The 17,802-nt window shown below is 42.3% G+C and overlaps 1 protein-coding gene across 3 annotated transcripts in view; it reads right to left on the bottom strand.

Moving 5' to 3' along the window:
- rnf220a (ring finger protein 220a) overlaps positions 1–17,802 on the bottom strand; it is a 160,135-nt gene that overhangs the window by 42,601 nt on the left and 99,732 nt on the right. For all 3 annotated transcript variants that reach the window (XM_084911330.1, XM_084911329.1, XM_084911331.1), the window contains exon 3: positions 938–1,067. In XM_084911330.1, coding sequence (XP_084767456.1) covers positions 938–1,067 — 130 coding nt within the window. The remainder of the gene's footprint in view (positions 1–937; positions 1,068–17,802) is intronic.

The raw sequence follows: 17,802 nt of genomic DNA, 5'->3' as shown, positions 1-17,802 counted from the left end.
TAGGAAGAGATTAAAAAAAATCAAATAAATAAATGATTGCAAATAAATGGAAGAGAAGAAACAAGTGGTATAGTGTTTGGACAGGGAGAGACAAGAGGAGGGGTGCGCACAGTGTAAACGGTGGGTAAATGAAGTGTGATTTCCACTTGGGGTGACGCTATCTGTTGCCCTTTTCCTTCAGGTTAATGGGTACTATCATAAAACTGGGCCGCTTAGGTGGACACCGGGTCACAACCACAGACGTAGGTGCACACACAAAACCCGACGCGTGGTCAAGGTGAAATATGGGTCCTAATGGTTGTGTTCCATCGTTACAAGGGCTCGGAGTTGATTTGTCCATCGTAAAACAGCTCGTGCAACTGCCGTGAGGGGAAAAAAAGGGGGCAGAAGTGAACTTGAGGTCACGGGTTTGAATCCTAATCCCTGTAGGAAACACTTAGCTTTGCATTGACAGCGTGCTTCTGCCTTTTATGCAGATTTATGATACCAAAATCTTTGTTCAGAATAAAAAAATAGGTCAGCGAGCTGGACATAAAATCTGAGTTGAAATACAGGCGGTAATAATCCTTCAAAATTACTCTGTATCAACCAATATATCCTGGTAATATGATTCATGTTATTTAATTTAATGAAATTATGAGACATCCCAATTTGTTATTTAATACCAATTTGTTATTTAATACCCAGGACAATGTTTCCAATTCAAGATTACAGGATTCATTATACCTTCATTCAACCGTGTCCGTTATTGTAAGACACTGGGTTAAACTTAGCTTTAAACATATAGATGTTAATAGTTTGTGTAACGTGTTCGTGCACAGTTTCATTGAGACTGACCCAAACGGGGTATATAAAGACATATATACATACCTACAGATCATTAAAGTAACGCTTATAATAAATATTTGACTCTGTTAAGGAGAGAGCTCAGTCCTACCTGAGGCAGATGGTGGCTAGCCTCTCTATCTCTGTCTCCATGTGTTCCTGTAGCTCTCCAGGCCTGAGCAACACCTGGCAGATGGGACAGACTGGAGCCTGGCTGTCATACAGGGACATCTTCTTTTTACCTGGAGACACCAATGAAGAGAAACACACAGTGACAAGAATATCAGCATAAGAGATATAAGCACCCAACCATTTCTTTTTTCATGCAACATGCAACCTTACATGTTGAGTGTGTTTAATTATATGGTATCAGAATGCACCTCAAATATTATTTTTATTACTGTTGTTTTATTACTGCAGAATCCCATCGAGTACAAATGAAGCTAGTGTGGAAGTACCTTAAAAATGTAGTTTTACAATGGCCAGCAGGGGGCAACTTCTATGAGTGCAAAAATGGGTCCTATCGCAAAGAAGTCTGTGAGAAAATGACCCTACTACTAACTCCATCTACAACTTCAGTTGGCATGTTCCTAAAGAGATCATTGTTTCAGTCACTCACGTCAAGCCTTATTTAAGTCAAAATGGTCACTTCATAAAAATATGTTTCCATACAGTAAAAACATGCAGGGTATGCTTTAGGACACGGCCACATTGTGATTGACAAGATGCTAGAGCATGTGGTGACCTTGCATAAATTCCCTACATAAATCTCTTTGCATAGTATTGACAGACTTTGTCATGTGGCAGTGAAGCAGAAGTTTTAGGGTAAAAGCAAGAAAATGGGTTTAAGGAGCCAGCATCTTCAGCAAGCATCACAGTATACATTTCTGGATTACACGCTTACAAAAGCGGACTAGAGTGCTATACAGTATCCATTGTGTAATGTTGCTCTGGGGTCAAAGCGGGAGGTGGTGTTAGAAGGGGAGTTAAAGAAGTGTCTGCCATGGATGAGATAATGCTGTATAGAGTCTGCCAACACTACCTCACTTCATTGTCCTTGATCAGCAGGGCATAGGGTGGGGCCACACCTGTTTCTCTGTGTGTGTGTGTGTCATTGTGTCGAGCACTGCGTACGTGTTGGAACGTATGCATTTTTGTGTTTGTGCTTTGTCTGTCTAACCTGGCTAAAAATACCATCTATTGAAATCATATCAGTGCTTAGAGTTGGAGGACACTTCCTGATTTCCTGGATAGCCAATCAAATAGTTCTTTTTTTAGCCCGCAAACAATAGGCCCCGCCTCAGCCAGGACATCCCGTTTAGACCGCTTGTCACCACGGCAACAAGGGGACCAGGTACGGGGGACTCCCTATCTGCCTTGTCTTTAGTGAACCATTTTCTTTTTCTTTTCTTTTTAATGCACAAACATTACATACACACACTCCTATACATACACATGCAGCCCTTGGGGGGCATTTATCCTTGCTCACAGTTTCCTGCAAAAGGACTCATGATACAACTAGTAACGGAAAGCACGCACAAACGCCCCCCCTCCACAACCCACCTCTGCCGCTGCCCTTCTTTTCTCAGAGCGTGTGCATGCATACTAGCCTCCCATTCTCCTGCACTGCTGCTTAACACAGCCCACAGCACTGGACACGTTAAGTGACTTTGAAAAATAGGTAATCGATTACCTTCTTTCTCTCTTTTTCTATCTCTTTTTTACATGTTTCCTTCTCTTTTTTGCATTCTGATTCTCCCTACAATCCTTTCTTTGCTTCTTCTTTCTTCCTTTCTTTTTCATCTTCTTTATTTTCATTTCTTTCTTTCTCTCTCCCTTACTACCCCTCTCCTTTCTGATTTTTCCCTTTCTGTCCTTGTTTCTTCATCTCCTTTTTACCCCCCCTCAGCCCCTGCACACCTCCTCTCTCCCCTTTATTGCTTTGACAAGATAATTTGAGTCATGCTGAAGCCGTCCGCCATCCGCCACAGCAAACAAAGAACAGATCCAATCCCCCTCTGCAGCCGATGGGGCCGCTTTCTATTCTGCAGACAAACGCACTCCTGGAGGTCGCGGACACGCACACAAACATATGCTTGATTATTGTTGAGTCCAAAAAAAAAGTGTAAACGCTTGTTTTGCATGGTGAAAGTTTACTTTGTGCATTTCAATAAGAGGTGATTTTCTTTTGAAGTTTGAAAGATTCTCTGTGAATGAGGTTATTTTTGTACTGGCAGACTGATGATAAAGACATGTAGCTGCACATTTACGACAACAGAAAAGCAACAATGAAGAAGAGGAAAACATACTAAAGTGGAGGAATGATTGGGTTGTGTGAAGTGGTTTGAATTCAAACTTTTTTTTTTTTTACAGAAAATATGAACCAGCACATTAACACCAAACATATTCCTAAGACATGCAAATTTGACTTTCTCTGATGTGATGGAATAAATACAGCTAACAGCTTTTAGAGCCAACAGAGATGGGAACTGCTGTCACCAAAAACATAAAAGCAGCACTAAACGTAGACCAAAATATAAAATCAGCCACAATATGTGAAAATAAATAGATAATTTCATAAATCCTGCAACACAAAGCATTCAATCAAACACTGAAGGGAAACTTTGCATTTTTTTAAAAGTCAGATTTTTTTTAAAGCCAATAAAATATTAAATATATCAGCAACAAGTGTGTCTCCATATGAAAATTATCACATAAAATTTGCAAAATTAGCAAATGAAACATCTTTCAGTCAAAAACGGGCCCCCAATTAATCCAAATGTAATGCCGTGCAATGTTTATTTGCCCTAAAAGTCTTGTCAAAACTTTCACTCTTCATCTCTTTCTTTTCTTTTTTTAAACTTGTTTGCTGTTGTGGTCTTTCCTCCTTTCCTGTCATTTTTACTTCCCATGTACTTTCTCTTTTCCCTTCCTCTTATTTTTCCCCTCTCCCTGTCAAGTGCTCCCCGAGGGAAGTGAGCGATGGGGAGAGCCGAACGGACAGAAAAATCCCTCGAAGGAGGAAGAGGAGGAGAAGCAGGGTTGGGAGGGATGGGGGGTGGGGTGGTGCTGATGTGATGCGATGTCGCACACCCTGCTTGTCAGCCCCTTAAAGATGATTAATGTTGGGGCGACACGCAAACACATGTGGTGTACCCACATGTCCCGCTTTAGACTTCACACGCTCAAAACACACACACTCCCCCTGCGGCGCGACGAGGGAGCGTTTAATCTTGGGTAGCACGGGGAAGGCACCGGAGCTGCAGAAGATGGAGGGGGGGTTGGAGCGAGAAGACGGCCGGACAATAACAAGGAAATAGGACTGACAGGACTTTTTAGTGTTGAGACTCCTCAGTGAAGCACTGGTCGGCCGCCCAAACGAGGGGATGGATGGATGGATGGAGCAGGAGAGCCGAGAGAAGGTGTGCGTCTCCTTGACAGCCATGATGGAATATAGGCCTGAACCCTCCCACCCTACAAAATGTGCCAAGATGGATCGTCTTATCTCTCTTTCTCTGACTTCCTTTCCCTTCTTTCTCCTTCTCCCAGTCCCTCCATCTGTCTTTACTTACTCCTTCTCCTTTCCAGATCACTATCTCTCTCTTTTCCTCTTCTTCCTTATTTCCTCCTGTCACCACTTTCCCTTCTTTCATCTCTGTCACTTGAGCCAGTTAACAGATCTCAGTGGCTTCACGAAACAATAAGTCACCGAGCTGGCAGGAAGCATATCCTCTGACTTTTCTGATCGCCAGTCTGATTTATTTACTGACTGCTGTACTGCTGACACGACACTTACGCTGGTCTAACACGACAAATTGAGTAGCTAATTCCTAGTTCAGCTTTGTGAATCTGTCAGTGGAATGACTGAAAATTGCAAAGATAACCATAAGGCTGTTTTATTTTTAGTTTTTCAAAAAACAGAAACGATGTTAAATTTAATCAATGATCACCCCAAAAAACGTCCTTGATTAGGCTTTTCAAATAATGAGAGGAGCCACACATACAAACACAACTAGACAGGCAATTACAGACAGCAGATGGTGAGGAGGAGAAAGCCAGATCATGTGGAAGAGTGGAGAGCAAAGAGGAGGGATCTTCTTTTCTTTGTCATCCCTTCCTTTCCTTTTGTTTCACTTTCATCCTAATAGCCTTTCTTGCTTTCTGCTTTCCTAACTCTACATGCTCATTTTCCCCATTTGCAACACTGTTTTTTCTTCCTTTCTTCCTTTTCTTCCTCATATCCCTTTTTATATTTATTGTGCACTAATAAATATGAGTGATCCTTATTTTCAAAAATCTCAGACTTCAGAGGCTGCGCAGCCAAAAGCTGCTGAAAATTGGTAAATCATTAGTCATCACGAAATGATGAAAAAGTTTGAACCTCTTGTACTACTTCAACTGGCGTTCTTCTTCTTCTGATTTGTAAAATAAAAACTTTTTCTCCTCTCTCTTCAGTCTCTCAGTGCTACCCCGTTTCCCTCTTCCTTGCTTTGGCCCAGATGAAGTGGGAATCAATAGATGCTAGATAGCACAGGCTCCCAGTCTCAGACTACAATGAGCTGAGGTAAAAGGCCACCTCCAGAGAGGACAGGGATTGTCAGCTCAATACTCTCTCTCAATGGGACCAGAGATAAAACACCATTTGGGGTGTCCTCGTGGCTCAATGGGCTAAGAGGCAAAGCATGTACTCACAAAACTGTGGCTCCAAATCCCATTTAATGACCTGGATTGCGTGTCTTCTGTCTGCCTTTATCTCGCCCAACATGGCGGCCTCTAAGGAAGCAGGAGATTGGTGTACACTGAACCCTTCCCTTTTTCTATGCGCTGCTTATAGCTTGCCTTGATGGCACATGGCAGTAAGAAATGCACTGTTATAAAAACTTACAGATTTTTGGGTTAAACCTGTCCTCTTTATGAAGGAGTTTAGAAAGAAACCAAAATGTTTGACTTTCCATGAACTTGATCACTCTTTTCTATTTTTTATATCTTCTGCAAGGAATTGTATTGACTTGTAAAGGGTGCACACAATCAGCTAATGAGCACCGAGCATGTAAACTGGATTTAAGCGCAACAGTAAGAGTCAGAAAACAGGAAGGCCGGATTTATGGCTTGGCATATACAGAGTATGTTTGTATGCTACATTCGCACAAACACACCGCAACAGGCACACTTGCACATTCCCCAAATGGAATTACAAAGTGTCTACATGTAGAGGCTGTTTTTCTGTCCTTGAACAACTGTCTTCACCTTATGTGTATACACACACACATGCGCGCGCACACACTTCCATTCCCCCTCCTTGTTGTTCCCCTAAATGAGTTTTCTGACATGCATCAAGTGTTTATGCCTACAACCCTCTTGTCTCTCGTCTTCCCTTCCTCCTCTTCCCCCCCCCTCTTCTCCCCTCCCCTCTCCCGCTCGCCCGGCCGGTTAGCTATAACACCCGCCAACATCGGTAAACAAGGAAATCTCTCAGCCGCGGCCCGGCGTGTAACCGCATTACCGCGCCCGATAACCTCTTCAAATAATGTGCGATAAGGGGAATTTGATTTGATTCACGAAAGGGAAAGAGGGCCACTTCTGCTTCCCCCCGACTCCTCCTCCCTTCCCTTCCAATCTCTTTCTTTTCCTTTCCTTTATTTCTGTCGTTCTTTCCCTTCACCCCACCATCTTCTCCTCTTCTTCCTTTCACTTAGCCTCAGGGTCCAGGCCTCCTCCTCCACCTCCTCCTCCCGTTGCATTCTCCCTTTCTCCAGAATGACACTGCTTCGCATCCGCAATCAAATAAATCCCGCCGAGGTGTCAGCCTTCATTTCGACTCTCCCCTGTCTCTCCCCGAGACCGATGCAAGGTGAGGTGAGAGGGGCTCCGTAAAGCCATCATCTCCATAATGGCGAATATGAGCCCTAAAGCCCAGAACCAGGGGGCCGCATTAAAACAAATGGGACTAGCAAGGTGTGTGTGTGCGTGGGTCTCCCGGTGAAGTGATATGGTTTTTCTCTTAAGTGAGCTGTGATTTAACCAGGTTAGACACTAGGCTGATCACTGCCTCCGTATGGGCGCGCGTACAAAATAGATGAGGCTGTGTGGCTCATTCAGGGGACATTTGATGAAATGGAACGGGGGGTCAACTTCAGTTTGCCACCCGGGCTGCTTTGCGTTGCTCTCTGCGAGCGTGTGCGTTCCCTGTGTCTGTCTGAGCATATGTGCGTATGTGTGTGTGTGTGTGTTTGTGTGCAGTCTCACTCCCTGACAGTGATGCATGGCACTTTTAAATAGCACTCCTCCACGCCCTGCTCAAAACTCATCACCGGGGTCTTTCACTATCCCTCCCTCGCTCCCTGGGGTTGTCACTTTTAGAAAAGCAAATGAAATGTCGGTGCCGTACAGAGGAGAGGAGGGATGAAGAGATGGCCGACTGAGGGGTAGCAAGTGGAAAGGTGCGTGTGTGTGTGTGCAGGAGTATGGATGTATGCTGTCTGTTCAAGACAATTGGAATTTTTCTGTGGGTAAATAAGAGGCAGAATGAATAGAAGATGCATTCGTCTTACATCGATAGGAACTGCACTACTGCTACTATATGCACAATACTTTTTGTGTCACTGGGGAAAGGTTTTGGGTCAGAAGAATATTTTCACAGCCCCTTACTTTTAAACACACTCTTAGAATTCAAAAGGAATTAAAATCAAACTTGGTGGATTTAGAAAAGAGAAAGGGAAAGCCCAAGAGATCAGCACATCATAAATCACCGGCTGCCTAGTTTGAACATACGTGATAAATTGTGATCTAATGATCCCAGTGTGTGCGTGTGTCTGTGTGTGTGTGTGTCAGCATGTATAACGCTGCTTTTACTCCTGGGACCTGGCAACAGGCATATGTGTTCGTCTTGAAGACAGTGGAGTGATGCTTGTAAGGTTATCTCCAACTACTGACAGCTGTTTATTCAATCAATCACGTTGTCAGTGCGCGTGTGTGCTCCTGTCCAAGAGTGGCGAGCGAGAAAGAAGTAAATTAATGGAGCATTAACCAAGCGCTGACCCACAGAGCCACAGGCACAAGCAGCAGCCACGGGCCAATCCCAATAACACACAGCCACATGTAGTGTGCCAGTGGTTTGCAGGAAGCCGAAGGTGGCAAAAGCAGACTAAGTGGAATATTCATTGTTCTTATTTAGCATCCTTTTAAAACATGGGATATGAAAGCTATGCCTGCAGTTAGGAGTATATGACGTGTGTTTATAATTAAGTCACACAGAGGGAAGACACTTCTGCTTTTACTGACCTATGCCCTGTCTGTGCTGACTGACTCTATTCCATTTCTCCTTCCTCAGCTGTGTGGAGGTGGAGGGATACCGAATGGAGAGAGGTGTGGGCGTGAGGCCTGTCGGCACTCATTTCCATCCCAAAGGGCCTAATCATGACAGGAACATGCCGTGTCAGTGGGCAAACAGGGACATCAGCAAGTTTGAAATAGATACTCTGAGTCAGCCCTAATCACACAAACACAGCCTGTTTTCTTGCCCGCCTGCACGCTTGCGTGTGTGTGTGTGTGTGTGTGTGTGCTATACTAAATAATATAGTGAATAGTATTACTGCAAACACAAATTCAGCACACACTTTGACATTATATATTTTATTTATCGTCTGATAGCTACTGTTGCCCATTAACAGGAACTTTCAGTGCGTTTTAATCGATGCTGATATTTTCTGCTGACTGTTCTCCATATAGCTGACATACTTGCTTGACTTTGTGTTCAATAGCCCTATTAATCCACACTTAGAGCTGGTCTTCAGCAGCACATATCAACACAAAAAATAGTCTCCTGCATATTACTTCCCTATTATTTATTCTTTCTTTATGTCTCTCATTTACTCTCCTTTTTCCCCCCCTTCCCCTTGCTTTGATTCGCCTCTCTCGTTGCCTCTCATTATCGCTCTCCCTGCTGCTTTCATATGGTCTAGCGGCTGAATTAATTACCAAAGCCAATTAACGCTAGATTGGCTGATGTTTTAACTAATTAGCTTTAATGAGGGTGCCGTGACTGCCTGCACCGTGTTAATTGAATCCTAACAGCGGAGGAGGCAGCCTGTGGAGGCAGAATGAAAGCGATGGATGGATAGAAGGATGGATGGATAAAGACACACGCACAGAGTTGTTATTGATAATATTTAGAGCGGATCATAGTACCTCCCACACTGTTGTTGCTGCTGGTTTATCATTAACATTTCTGGCCTTTTGTACCGATATCCACACTTAGAGGAAAAAAGGAAATAGAATCCTATCAGAAGGTGATGTGAATATGTTATGCCAGCATGTGCGTTCCCCTCATTTGCTGGTTAAAGGTTTATCTTAGATAACTAGATTTAAGTAATGCAACTCATATCCTCGCTGTGTATCTCCTGGTTATTCCTCTCTGTGTTTGTTATTGCAAAACGTGTCTGGCAAAGAGGAGCAGCAGATTAGACTCTTAGATCACTGTCATGGCGTCCTCTTAGTGCGGATTACCTGCTGAACTCCATTCTCACCTGTCTTATGATAGGAGGATCAGAAGAGACAGGAAAAGGATAAAACTAAATTTCACATTATGTCATTTGAAGGAGATTTGAATATTTTCACGCAGCATCGTAGATTCTGCAAGCTGTATTTAAGATTCTTGCATTTTATTTTTGATTGAATTTTTTAAACTGTCCTTCAAATACCTAGTAAGTTTCCTTACTAAACCATGTTTTCGGTCCAAAGTAGAAGAATGTAGCCTAGCTGCTAAGCCCAGGCGTTAACCTAGCCATAAATCACTCTGGCTGTGTTATTACCAGCTTTACATAGCTGTTCAGGTTCCTACTGTTTAGTTTGTCATCACAAATGTAGACTCTGATATTACAATTTAATGTGCTTTCTGTCCTAAAGAAACAGTAGTCATTGAAAATTTGCTGTTAATTTATCCTTCGCTAGCTAAAGTTAGCAAAGGCTAAAGCTAGCAATCATAATAGTATTTAGCTAGCTAAAATTTAAATAGCTAAATATTAATGAAGTCATTTTGACAAATTAACCTAAAAAGGCACATAATTATACATACATTTCAGTTTTCTATTTTTTATGCAGTTGCCATTTTATGTAAGGCCACATTTCTTTCTTTCTTTCTTTCTTTTTTTTTTTTTGCTTTTTACAGTAGGCTGTGACTGATCAACAAAATGTAGGCTATCACTGATGTTTGTACACAAAAAGGAGAAAAAAAAATAAAGACATAACACTTTCTTACATATATTATTTAATTAAATCCAACCAATATGAAATTGACCAGAAATAACTGTAAATTTTAAAAAGCAAACCTTAAATTAACATTACTGAGCGACATGAGCCGCATTACATAAAGATTGAACATTATGCCATCCTCTTCCTTTCTCTGCTTTCTCCCATCTTGCTGATCTAAAGACATGAACCCCGGCAGATTGTCTGAGGTGGCCATAAAAATCTGCATGGCCGTGTAAAAGGCTTAATGATTTTAAAGTTACAAGAGAAAAGAGCCTGCAGTTTGTCTCATCCATCAAGTCTAGCACCAGCGCCTTCGCCAAATGGCCCTGCCACCTAACCTGGAGCTTAGCAATGCGGGGCCAAATACACCCTCCCTCTCTCGCTGTCTCACTGAAACATTTTGTCTTCGTCCTACTTAGACTACATTATTTCTTTCCTTACTCTTTGTATCTCTTTCACCTTCTCTGTGTCACCTTGTATTTTTCTTTTTCAGTTTTCCATAGTATTAGTATCAGTTGGCTGCAGTTCTTTTCTTTTCTATGCAGGCAGAAAGACTACAAATGTAAGATTTTTCTGCTTTAAATTAGGTTGGCACACGGTAAATGACTCATATTTTAGGGTATAAATAAGCCACACTGGCTCTTGACATAGCAGGTAGACACCAAATACACAAGCCAGACCTTAAACATCTAAATTTGGTCCAATAAAAGATGCCTTAACTTCTAACATGACCTTGAATTAGCTGATACTGGCTACAGTTTCTAAAGACAGCACTCATCCATCTAACCCATTCAACACAGCAGTCCCTAACCTCCAATAAGATTCCACTTACTGATAGAAGCCCTTTGACTGGCTCTTGAAAACTCTAATCAGTATTAGAGACCCTCTGTTTCTCTAATGCAGAAATCAGGCTTTATAGAATACTTTGATATAAGTTTACTGTGTTCTGCTCTCCTTGCCTGAATGACTACATGTCTTAGGATGTTCTATCAGGGCAGAGGTTCCCTCCTGAGGTGGATGACACATATCAAGTACACGTTAACTCTTAGATACATACACTCATATCCAACATATCCCTCTAGAGATGTGGTCTTGTAGAAAGAAATGGGTAATTTCATGTTCCCATCATTGGCTCATCTGTCAAATGGTGGCAGATTCATTTATGCACATACACACATGTGAAGCATGACAGAGAAGCCTGACCATTGCAGTGCTTTGACTAGTTTCCTGTCTTTCCCCTATTCCTTTTTCTGGTGTACTTTCCTATGTGCTTTCCATGTTCAGCTTTTGTGTTTGCTCTAGAATAGCAAGAACAAGCCTGCTTCACCAGGAAGATATTTCACACTCCCACAACAGTCATCTAAACAACTCCTCAAATTCATATGTCACTGTAATGCATGCAAAATGAAAAAGTGGGATCCAAAAATAAATGTGATTATTTTACTCTGGCTACATTTTTGCTAATGAAGGCTAAATTAAAACATTTATTACCGGCTGTGTTAAATGCACATGTGCATCTCCTCTGGCTCATCCACGACTTGGATTTATAGAGTGCAATAAGTAACATTAGAACATTTGAATTTATGGTTTCTATTAGCACTAGTCATTCAGACACAATAACAGCTATAAGCACACGCTGATATATAGCCTGGGTGACAACAAAAGCCAAATGTAAATCAGATAAATCGGTGAAATTGAACAGTCATTCAAAGAGCCCCATCTACAACTCTGAATGCTCATGAGCCCCTTTGTACGGCGGATGCAGGTGTGTGCGCTTGTGTGCATGTGCGTGTTTGCTTGTCAGCGATTGAGAAGGACCTATTTCCTCTTGCAGAATCCCCGGCTCTAAATGATGGATTGATATCTCTTTCACTGTAGATTATATACGCATGTGTGTGTATGGGTGTGTGTATATGTGTGTGTCACCGGCCCTCTCAGCCTCTTGCTGCCTCTCCTCTTAGGCCCTTATCAGCTCTTGTCACAAACAGAGGATAGGGGATAATCCTTCATACAAGGGGAGCAGTCTGGCCTTCCATCTATCTAGCTGTCTGTCTAGCTGTCTGCTATATTACCCATCTCACTGGAGTAGAAATCAAACAGACACAAAGCAAACTTCCTGCATCTAGCTAATCTCTGTTGGCACGACTCAGATGGCGAGTTTGATGGGAATAAAAGTCACTGCTTTTTTTCTCGCAAGTTTGGTCAGATTGTAAAAAGTTTGCTTCAAATCCCGTGTAATTATTTGCAGATAAACTTTCAAGTAGGGAGTTGGGAACTTTGTGTTTTCTTTAGGTGTCAGTTGTCCTGGTGGGATTTAAAAAAAAAAAAATAGCCACAGGCTCCTTTGGAAAAATGACTGCAACCCAGATAATGAAAACTTTCCTAAGTTCTCGGTCACGCCTACGCCTTAGGGTGCTGCAGTGTGGTTGGGTTGCCTGCCATGTCCTCATGACATGTGGCTGCTGTGGGTCACTCCCGAGTTCCAAGAATCAGAGCGGTCCCTGGCACCAAACTGGGTCCAGACTTCAAGACTTTGCTTATTTAAATCACGACTTTCACGGCATTTCATAATGCGGGAGAGCATCATTTAAAACACCACTCGCAAAATCTAATTTATGTGAGCACTTTTGTTCTAAAATGAGATTTTAGAGCCTAATAAAACTAGGTTAAAATAAAAGAACATTACAACAAATCGTCGACCACAGTGACTTGTACCACTTGAGGAAAAACCCACTCCAGATGGAAAAATGAAGTTGTGCTAGTCTTAACTACAAGAATATCCAATACCCACATGGCATTCACCGCGAGGCCTCGGTCTGTCTGTCTGTATACAAACTATATATCTGTGTGGTAACGTGATATGAGAAAACCACAGATGCCTATCTGCTGGAGTGGGTCATTGCACAGGTCACACATGAAGCTACTGTGTGTATGTGTGTAACAAGTGATTTCATCACTCAGCTGCAATTGGACATCATTGTGATCTTTATCAGTCTGCTATCTCTGTGCTCTATACGACTCTGCCTATCAATTATTCCTCCATCCATGTCCTTTCCTTTCCCTCTCTCTGATAGGTGATATCACGTTGTCCAATAGAGGGCGATGTTCCACTACATTTTGCTCTTGCAGCATCCTTGGTAGTGTTTCCCTGAATAAATAACATTCTACATCTCTACTTTAATTCTTTTAAATCCTCATTTATCGTCCTCCTCATAAATGTGTTTGAGCAACTAAGAGACCAAATGAAACTGTGCTGGTAGCAAAGCAGCATCGGTAGAGTTTTCATAAATGTAAAAACTCTGAACCCAACGTCTTTATAACTGATGTCAAAGTGCGTACTTTTCAAAGATGCTCTCACTCACTTTTTTCACAGCACTGAAAATCACTTATCTTTAAATTTGGTGACATTTAGATTTCCAGATGATCTGAATCCTCACACGCTTCTTTCTGAGATTAAAATTAAAACTATGAGTTCCTTAACTCATAAAAAGTTGTGGACACATAGTTTTCACTCGAGAATACAGTTTAAAATTGTCAGAATTTTTGCTGGGTTTGAACTGGACAACAATTGATCTCTAATTTTGTTTACTTTCTGGTATTGTTGGCTTCTGCAAGGAGACAGCTTGGAGACTGTCACACACCCAAACGCCCAATCACAGACACACACAGACACACACGAAGAGGTGAGGGGAGGGAGTCTGCAGCTGAAATCAATAGAAAATTAAAGCGACTGAAATGGTTTCTGCTCACACATTAACCTTCCTTCTCTTTTCTCCTTTCCTCACCATTCTTTTCCATCTTTTCCATCATCATCCCCCTCTCACTTTCTCGCTCTCTCTGTCTCATGCACTCCCCTAATAGCCAGTGCCACTGACGGCAACAGTGCTTCAAACAGCCTGAGTGTAGGTTCTAGTGACAGAGAGTAAAGAGACGTGTTTTTTCGAGTTTGATCTTTACAAACGGGTAGAGGGTGAGATGGCTGGATGGGAGGAAGAAGGAGGGGGCAGTAATAGCACAGAGACGACAGGGGCTTTGGATACTCCCTCTCTACACACACTCACACACACATACATACTCCGTCTGGGGACTCAAATCTCAGAGCAATTTTCAGGCCGGATGATTGGCAGCTTGATGCGTATTCTTCCTCTACAAGACTGACTGATAACTCCAGCTATCCCATTCCACCTTGCCATCTCTCCCTCTCTCTCTCCTCTCTTTCTCCCACTCTCACCACCTTTTTTGTCACTGTGACTCTCTCAACACCCCCTTGCCCTGACCCCCTCCTTCTCCTGCCCTCCACCCCCAGTCTCGCTCTCCCTCTCTCTCTCTGGGCCTGTTGTGGGACTATTACAATGACAGAGGCGATAAGGGACATTTATCACATGTGCGGCGGGGTGAGTGAGAAAAAGCCCTCAACAGGTCTAGGGGGAGGACAGACACACACACATACACACTCAGCATATAGACATGCAGAAATGCTTCCACATTGCATGCATGTGAATGTGCAAGCACCTGTGCACTTAAACAGACAAATAAACAGTGAGTGGTTGTGCATGCCTACACACAACTGCATACAGTCTCTTTTCCACACACACGCACATAGATTGTAACGGTGAATCATCCTCCTTTTCCCCATTTCGTATTTTGCAGTTGACTGAGGCCAATTCCCCATAATTCAATACAGTTGAAAAATGAAACCCCGGTAAATCGCTACAGCGATTTTACAGATCCCCGCTTATCCTCATAATTCATTATTTCCAAACTGTAACAACATTACATTTCATTTGTAATGCTCCGCCTGCCTCAGCCATTTGCCAATTGTTATATCTTATTGTTTTCCCTCTCTAAGGGGGAGAAAAGTGAGTTATTGGGGGAGAAATGGAGGCAGGCTGGGTAGCAGGGCTTGCTCCTTTGCTGCCTATCTACCTGTTAGTCTGTCTCCATAGCTGTCTAGTTATTGTCCCGACTGGCTCTGCATCTGCCCTGTCTTCCTCTCCATCTGTCTGTCCTACTGTCTCACCAACTAACAGGCAACAGTGAACAAATGAGAACAGAGTGGCTGGCCTTATTGTGGTCAAGTAAGAATAAGCCTATTGTTTGCATCCTGATAGACACACATGCACTTACACAGGCTGACTGGCTTATTGTTTTTTAGCACTGTGGTACAGTCAGATCCACATCTGGACTGGTGCAGGGCCGAGACTGGTGCAAGGAAGGATGGAGTAAGGATGAGGAGGACTTAAGGAGGCAGGAGAGTAAGCATGGAAGAGGAAAGGATGGCATGTGCAGGGTGCATCATGGTGGACTTGAAAGAGGAATGACCAAAAGGAGGACTAAAAGTCATGGAGAGAATCTGAGAGTGGAATGAATAACTGAAATAAAGAGGAGAAGATGTGATGAAGAACACTGGTGGAAGAAGGACTGAGATTGTATATAACAGAAACAGGTAAAATATATAAACTAATAATGTTCACAGAGACAGAAACAGAGACACTAGCAGAAAATTTAACCAATAGGGACATTACTGATTATACTGATTCAAGAAATCACTTATGTATGGCTGCTTCAAGACATGGACTGCCATAATTGATTGAACAATGAATTCTATCTTCCTGTCAATTTGCATAACCTTCAACCTGAAGTTGAAGGTTATGCATCAGCACAAAGATTTAAAACAAACAAAAAAATACATAAATAAAGATTTTGGAGTGGCCTAGTCATAGGCTGGACTTAAATCAGATTGAAATGTTTTCGCATGACCATAAACAGGCCATTCATGCTCAAAGCCCTCCAGTGTGGCTAAATTAAAACAATTATGCAAAGAAGAGTGGGCCAAAATTCCTCCACAGTGACATAAAAGACTCGTTGCCAGTTATTGTTTTATTGCAGTTTTGCTACCAAGAGTGGCACAACCAGTCATAAAGTTTAGGGTTCAATAACTTCTTTGCACACAGCCAGGTAGTTTTAGATAGTCCCCCCCTAATAAATACAGTCAAACAGCATTTTGTATTTCCTCTGGTTATCTTTGTCTAATATTAAAATATGTTAGATAATTTAAAAACCTCTAAGAGAGAAGTAAAAAATGTTGAAGCATCTATGATCCACGCTGGAATAAACTTTAGGACATAATGCCACTAGACATGTTGATAATTATGATAAGATTAGATGAGATTAGCTGTTTTTACAACCTCACAGAAAATCTTCACCTCCTCAAAAAAGTAAAATTTACAATTTAACAGCACGACCCATAAGCTTTTGTCAATACTGCAGCCGAATATGCTTTCACACCAGGCGCTGCGACATGTCTCGAGAAGGGTGTTTGCAATATTTACAGCTTCAAAAAGACATTCTTCAAATAGGGGGGGAAAAATCACTTAGATCAAATACTGGAATCGCCATTAATCTGAGAGCTAAAAAACACACTTTGATATCTCTTTCTGTCTCTCTAACACACACAGAGGCCGAGACACCAGCTTTCCTGTAATCTTCCATTTATCACAGCTGTAGCCACTCTCCAGCCCTGCCCATGCTACTGTACCCTGTCACACTGCTGGCTGAACAAACTGCTCCTTGATGTATGAGGGCCTACACCGGCCATAAACTTATTCACTTTTAACTAGCGTGCTACTGGCTTGCCGTGTCCAGACATCACCTTTACTGTGTGTAGCGTATGAAAAAACTGCTAGTGAGAAATTAACCCCCTGGGTACTGCTTCATAACTCACTTCTCTCTTTTTTTCTCCCTGTCTTTCTCCTCCCTCCCTCCCTATCTATCCATCTCTATTCCTCAGCCCAGGCATTAGTCCTGTATCTATTACCCATTAGAGTGTGTATGTGTCTTTGACAATAAAGGAAATGGCTCAGTAGAAGAAGAAGAAGGAAAAGAATTGTGGGTCTTATATGTCTTGCTAAACGACAAACAGTTTCCTGTTAGTGAATGAATGGGAAGAGAAAGTCTGGACATCAGTCTCTTCTCTTCCCTTTTCTGGAAGCTACCACTGATCCCTCCTCCTTCCCTCCATTAATTGAGTACATGTAGATAAGACAAGAGAGTGTAAAGCTATAACTAACATCGGGTTTATAGTTGAGCTTATGATGTTGGCACCCTGGCACATGTGTCAACCCACACCTACCTCACTGTTCTCCCATGGTGCTTTGCCGTTTTATTGACTATATGTATTTATTGTCTCCAGTCAGTCTGGAGTCAATTGGATGACGCATTAATCTGGTAGAACACGATTAACGATTAATTGATAGCTGCAGCGTTATCAACACTGCTGCCTCCTTGCTGTGAATGCAAAAAAGAAGGTAATTGTGCGCGCACACACACACACAAACACACACACACACACACACACATCAAGTAAAAATTCAAACATGTAAACAAGCACAAATGAAAGCACGCACACCCACACACCCCCACTGTTACATATGTACCACATCAAGCACTACCACTGAGCGCACACACCTAGTAAAGGTTAATTATGTAGTTTTTTCTTTCTTAAGCTTTTTTATGACTGCAGTAAGTTATAGCTACATGGGGCCCCTTCTTATCAAGCAATAAATTCATTAGTAGCTAACACGCCTCGCTGGGGCAGCTCATTTAGTTCTGACAAACAAGATTAGAGGACAGAGGGGGCAAGAGGGTGGATCTGGACAGAGAGCTGTGCGATCATACCACATGGATACACACACCTTTTTCAGCAGTGCGAGGCATGGAAAAAGCATG

The sequence above is a fragment of the Perissodus microlepis genome, chromosome 18 (assembly GCF_051167445.1).
Source record: "Perissodus microlepis isolate ML-2025 ecotype Zambia chromosome 18, ASM5116744v1, whole genome shotgun sequence".
Lineage (NCBI taxonomy): Eukaryota > Metazoa > Chordata > Actinopteri > Cichliformes > Cichlidae > Perissodus > Perissodus microlepis.
The sequence above is the reverse complement of the archived record's forward strand: the minus strand, read 5'-3'. Positions and strand labels throughout refer to the sequence as shown.